General features: G+C 47.0%; 1 protein-coding gene across 2 annotated transcripts; it reads right to left on the bottom strand.

The window, feature by feature from the left end:
• Positions 1-571: 571 nt before the first annotated feature.
• On the bottom strand, positions 572-5067 carry LOC108045510 (putative elongator complex protein 1). Of its 2 annotated transcripts, none has more exons than XM_017124869.2 (6): positions 4462-5067; positions 3258-4401; positions 1802-3199; positions 1514-1748; positions 1077-1447; positions 572-772 (listed from the first exon to the last, which is right to left on the bottom strand). In XM_017124869.2, the coding sequence occupies exons 1-6, from the start codon at positions 5026-5028 to the stop codon at positions 708-710; spliced, it is 3780 nt and encodes a 1259-aa protein (XP_016980358.1). In that variant the 5' UTR covers positions 5029-5067; the 3' UTR covers positions 572-707. The 2 variants fall into 2 exon arrangements, with proteins under 2 accessions (XP_016980358.1, XP_016980359.1); XM_017124870.2 differs by having other exon boundaries at positions 1514-1745.
• Between the last annotated feature and the right edge of the window lie 933 nt (positions 5068-6000).

Genomic DNA, 6000 nt, shown 5'->3' with positions numbered 1-6000 from the left:
TTTTAAAAGTATATTTGCTGATGAAACATTTGCATTTTGGTGGTACTTAGATGATAAGTTTTTTTTTTAAATTTGGAATTTATAAATTTAAGACCTTAAGCATATACATATTTTTTTTATAGTTTATTTAAAGATAAATGTTGTAAACAGATAAAATAATAATATTTAAAACGCATTTTAAAAAATTGCGACTACTGGGCAGTAAGAAATTTATTCCATTCAAGAACATTTTTGCACCAATGCTCTTAGCACGTTTACCTGGCAACAATGGGCGCCCACAACAAATCCCGGACAGGTGAAACCGGTTCCAACCTTCTACGGTTTTTGTTTGACAAACAAAACGCTTGACTGCTGCGGCAACAGGAAATAATCAGGAAATATGTTTTTCTTTCCGATATACGAATATAAAGGGCGTAGCCTAGTGTAAATGATATGTAAGAGCCGACGCCCCCTAATAAAAGCGATAGCTTCAAATCAAACACGAAATTGGGAGATGTGCCGCCCACTTTAAACAGCCGCCTGGCACTGAACATGCACTCATCTGCCCACAGCACCAGCTTCGTTTCGTTAATTTCGATACAATCAATTAGCATTTCAATGCTACATTTATTTCCAGAGCAGTGAAAGTAAACAGTGGGATGGTTGAGGAGATAACGGATTGGGGGTGGATGAGAGCTGCACGCAAATCCAATGATCCCATCGGTGACTCACTGGAGGATCTCGTGCTGCCAGTCCATCAGATTCAACTGTGGCTTGAAGCGCTTTAGGGGACCTAAAGAAGAAAAGATTCACATTAGACAAGATAGTAAAGCTACTTTGTAGTCAAAAATGTAATTATTTTAACGCTTATTACTGGCATAGAGATCTATTTTTACATAGGCTTATATATCAGGATAAAAGGAAATAAATATAAGTCATTTAAAGGACTCATCTTCGGATGAGGATTACTGGAAAAAACTAAAATTATTTAAATAAATTAATAATTAATAATAGTTAATGCAGAAGTTAAAATAATTTGAAAAATCAATTTTTAGGATCAAATGAAAATGAAACTATATTAAAATAAAAACACCTACTTATCAAGGCATATCGCTGCTCCTTCTGCAGCGCCAAGTAATCCACATTGGGTCCCGTAAGATGCTGAGCCATCGATCCGTTGCCTAGCAGCTCAGGTGTCCAGATCTCGTCCAGCGCCGCCTCCACCGCTTGCAGCAGAGTCTTGAATTCACGCTGCAGTGAAGCCGCCAGGGGATCCCCATCCGCTGCACCTGCGAGCTGTAGCAACGCTTTGCATGTGTCACGCACAGGCTGCTGTTGTTGGGCGATCTTCGTGACGTGGTTGTGCAGCGCATCAATGAGCGCGATGTCTTCGAAGGGGTTGCCAGGCTTTAGGCTGAGCAGCTTACGTTCGTGCTTGCGTCGGTTTTTGCTCGAGCGGAATGTCTTGCTAAAAAGGAGGAACAGTGGAAAAGTGAAACTCTGGCCGGGTGCATTCGAGCATTTATTGGCTTACCCGGTGCCTCGCGAAGTACCGCTATAGCGCGAGGAGTGCAGACTGGTGGTGTCCGACAACAAGTCCACCTCCTCGAGGTCCACATCCGCATCGTTATCTCCCTCCCCGTACTTTGCCTGGCGCTGACGGATGTCCAGCAAACGCTGCTTATACTCCAGGAAGAGCTGCAAGTCGGCATGCAGGGAATTTTGCAGTTGAGTCCCATAGGCTGTGAGGGCGGGTGCGATTTTCTCTGCTAACAAAAAATTTTCGTTACTTAACATAAATTAAATTTTGTTAAAGACTCACCCAACCCTTCTCCCTCTTCCAAGCCCGCCTCGTAGATAGCCCGGCTGTAGAGATGGCCCTCCAGCAGCACTTCTAATTGCCGTTCCCGACTTCCGCCGTGCTCCTTTACCAGCTCATAGGCTTCCATGTGGCGACCTTGCTGTTGCAAAGGTCCCACCAACGATTGGGCAACATGGTCCAGTGGTTCGCCCAGTTTTTTGGCCAGAACCAGGACGCGTTGCCAGTCTAGCGTGTGCTTGGCGCTGAGTAGCGCCTGCTGCAACTGTCCTCCGCGCTCGTACATGAGGCTTGCGTTATCCAGTTTAGCATTGGCCCTTAGGTGATCCGCATAGGCCACACAAATGCTCTTGTGGAACTCAATGTGCTCCCGATAGCAGGCCAAGCCAGCTGTGTAAAGTCCATGCTTTCGAATAAACTCTAGAGCCTCCTCGTAATGCTCCTCTCCACAAGCAGCAAGATGGGAAAGAGCCGAGGAGTATCTTTTAAGATGATCATCGATCCGGAACTTGCGGTAGTCTGTGGGTAAAGCCTTTAATTCGTTAAGGTAAGGCAAGAACTCTTTGGGATCTTTCTGCGACTTTTGGGACACGAAAATAACGAGTCCGAAGTCGTAGGTGCCCAATGCAACGTTATACAGATCGTTCACGTCCACAAGATAAAGCAGATACTTCAGTAGCTGATCTGCCAGAGCGACATTTGCCTGTTTCTCCCGCCAAATAAGTTGAAGAGCCTGTTCCAAACGACCCAACTTTACATAGGCGGTGATTACAGGCAGACGGAAGCGCTCGATATCCTCCGGGCGCGTTGCCTGATCCATTCGCTGACCCAGAAGCCGGCAGACGTATTCCACCTTCTGCTCCACTCGATAGTCCGAGGGATAAGTTTGCTTGGCCGCTTCATAGTTGCTGGAGTACATGCCCTTGGCGAAATCCTCGTTTTGCAACTCACTCAGGAACAGACAAAGCCACTGACTCTGCTTAATCTCGCGTAAAAAGATATCCACAGAAGCCACGAACTGCTCCACATTGTGATCACAAATAATGTTCAAGTTGATGCGTTGCTTGCGCAGCATTTGCATTGCCGCCTGGTATTGCTTCCTCCCGAGCAAAGCGCCCACCAACTCCAAGACGAGCACCCGAGGGCAAATGGCTTCCAGGTTGCCGCGCGGGAGTTGCAGCACAACACGTGCCTCACTGGCCACTGCCGTCACCAGCTTGCCACCACGTTCGATGTTTCTGCTAGCCACCTGGCGGCGATCCTTCAGTCGAACGAAGTGCAGCGCATTTAGCTGGGTGTAGGCTAAATAGTTACCCACCACGCAGAACGAAGTGACGTCCTCGGCAATGCGGTAGCCATCCATGTGAAGCAGCTGTTGATTGCGAAGGGTAATAAGTCCACCTAGGGAGGGGAATTAAGTTAAAAAAATAATTAAACATGGTAAAATAGTAATAGGTACCTGTAGAATCGCTAGTGATGGTAAACCACTCGATATGGTCAGCTGCCTGAGTCAACTGCACATGAGATCGCTCCACCTTGAGCGTATTGTCCGACTTCAAAGACACCTCGTAGGTGTGGCCATTATTTACTGTTTGCACATAGAACTCATCCATTGCATTGGCTCCAATGGTCAGTGCATTTACCAGCCCACTGATGCGCAGGGAGCTCTGCACCCGGTAACAGAGCTCGCCCTTCTCGTTAATCTCATCCTCGTCGGGATCCTTGTTTAGCAGTATTAGGCGCGTGGATCCTCCCGAGCTGTGGGTAGCTAGCAGGTAATCACACGAAAAATAGGTAAGGTTGGCGAGTGGTAGCCGTGAAAGCTCTGCATCCGGCATAAGTAGGCATGCCTGTGGTTCCTGGCCGCTCAACTGCTGCATGGGTTCGTAGGAGTACAGCCGGTGGTCGCAAGTGTATACACACAAGCTGGTCTCGTACCAGGTGAAGGCGTTAATATAGTTGTCCAACTGCAGGACGCGCTGACACATGGGCGGCGGCACCACGGCCTTGGCGAAATCCGTAAGTAGCAGCCGCTTGCCATCGATTACGCCCACGACTCCACTTCGCTCGTATCGATCCACTGCGAAGGCCCAGCGGTATACAAACTGTTTGCCGCTCTCCTTGAGAATGTGCAGCGTGTGTTCAGCTCCCATTCGCGTGTCCCACTGAAGTAGAGCCAGTGAATCTACTTGGTCAAAAATCAGCACCTGCTTCAAGTACCAGTGGTAGTTGCCTATCGTATACAAATATACCCGTTGCTCCTCCTTGGCAGCTGTCCTGATGGCAAGAATGTCGGAATCTTCGCTCCAGCGCAACTGAACCACAGGCTCCTCTTGCAAATCGAAGGGGAGCACTAGTTCGCGATGCCTTAAGCCATTCTTCTCGAAAAGAGCGATGGTCGACTTGTTGGGAAATCGCTGGGGCACTGCGATCCAATTTCCGGCCGGTCTCCAGGCAACTACCTCCTGCAAATGTACACTCTTCTCGGCTGTGTGATGGAGTTTTCCCTCGCAGTCGTAAACCCTAAAGGTGCGTCCCACCTGAGCGGCCACAAAGGAGACCACAAAAAAGGCTCCATCGCCGCGCCAGGATATGTTAACATCCTGAAAGCGATTACAAAAGATTAGTTTGTATTATATTAAAATTTAGTAGATTAAAGTTACCTGATTAAGCTCCTGCCAGTCCTGGTTAGCGGTGGAATCCCCTTCCTTCAGCTTGGCAGCTTGCTTTCCTTCAGATCCATGGAACTGCGTCTCTTTCTTGCCCCACCCCACGTTGACAAACTGCTGATCCGGCGCCAGTTCCGCGTCAAGTGGCTGCTCGGCAATCACATCGAAGGTACTGGTCATCAATACCACGTTGTGGGTACGGGTCACAAAAGCCACCACCTCCTGATTGGGCGACCAAGCCATCCGCTCGATACCCACGTCGCAGTAGGTGCCCTCGTTGGTGGATCCCGTCTGGGGATCGACCAGGAGCACTTCGCCCGCTCCGCTGGCAACGCAGATGGCATTATCCAGCTGCAGATACTCCACACCCACAATATCCGGCAGATCGACAATGACTTTTGGCCGGATATCTCCAGACTCCTGCACGGCGTAGATTTTGCTATCTGCCACCACGAAGGACTTATCTGAGGTGTCACCGTTCAACTCCGGCTGAAGGAGCAGCTGCCGGGGATGAGCCACTGCATCCAGCTCCTTGCAATATTGCAGCTTCAGATTGCGCATATTTCGTAAATATTGCACGTGTGGAACTGTGTGACCAGAACTTTTTTTCCCTGCTGATTTCAGTAAATAATTTACTTGAGGGTATTCCCCTTATTTTACTATTGAATCCTAAAATATTTATCAGTATTTCACCACATGTTCCTTAAATAAAATGTAGAGCCTTTTAATTTATTATTTACTAAAAATCCAAATCGTCAAAATCTTTTCATAACTCTAGTTTGGTATTCAATAATGATCACAAATTCCACAGGAAACCCTAAACTTTCTTATTAAATCTGAATAAATTAAATCGACAATATAACGAAGGGAAATTTATAATGTTAAATAGCTCCTTGAATTTTCTATTATTAGAAGGCCACCATCAAAGTAAAACCTAAAATAAAATATAACTAGAAATGATATAATGGAGCCGAAACGACATCGCCAAGAAAGGTTAACATTCAAGCACTACTTTCGACTGGCCACACTGCATGTCAGCAAAAAAAAGGTTGAACAACACTAGCGCAAGATGGCCGCTCTGCTCTCGTGTGAATTTTTTGTTTAAATTAAGATCGCTGGTGCTGCGGACTGTTTAAGCAAACGAAATATATTCGAACGTCATGCGTGGGTTGCACTGAATCGGATGCAAGTGCGGATATGCATCAGCATCAACGGAAGAGGGCCGAAAACACGGAGAACAGAAGCTAAAATTCCACAAAACCAGCAGCCAGTTGTTGGTCACATTACGCGCGTGTGTGTGCGTGAGAGTGCTTGTGCAAGTGTCTATGTGTATTTATATTCCACATATCGGATCGGAAAGGTGGTGCAAATGTTTATAAATATATTAAGATACACCTTAATTATATATGCGTGATAATTCAAATGAAATGTGCATGTGGCTGATGGCTTGAAGCGCCAGCACAGGCAGCAGCCCAGTAAGCAGCGACGTCGGCAGCGCAGCAGCGTCGGATTGGAATGTTAATGAGGAGCAAC

Source organism: Drosophila rhopaloa, unplaced genomic scaffold, assembly GCF_018152115.1.
Source record: "Drosophila rhopaloa isolate 14029-0021.01 unplaced genomic scaffold, ASM1815211v1 contig_178, whole genome shotgun sequence".
NCBI lineage: Eukaryota > Metazoa > Arthropoda > Insecta > Diptera > Drosophilidae > Drosophila > Drosophila rhopaloa.
This window is presented reverse-complemented; position numbering and strand designations above follow the sequence as displayed.

Coding starts and splice junctions, on each gene's coding strand:
- LOC108045510 (XM_017124869.2), bottom strand. CDS start 5,028: ATGCGCAATCTGAAGCTGCAATATTGCAAGGAGCTGGATGCAGTGGCT. Junction 3,200..3,257: donor CATCACTAGCGATTCTACAG/GTACCTATTACT, acceptor TCCCCTCCCTAG/GTGGACTTATTACCCTTCGC. Junction 1,448..1,513: donor GGTACTTCGCGAGGCACCGG/GTAAGCCAATAA, acceptor CCTCCTTTTTAG/CAAGACATTCCGCTCGAGCA.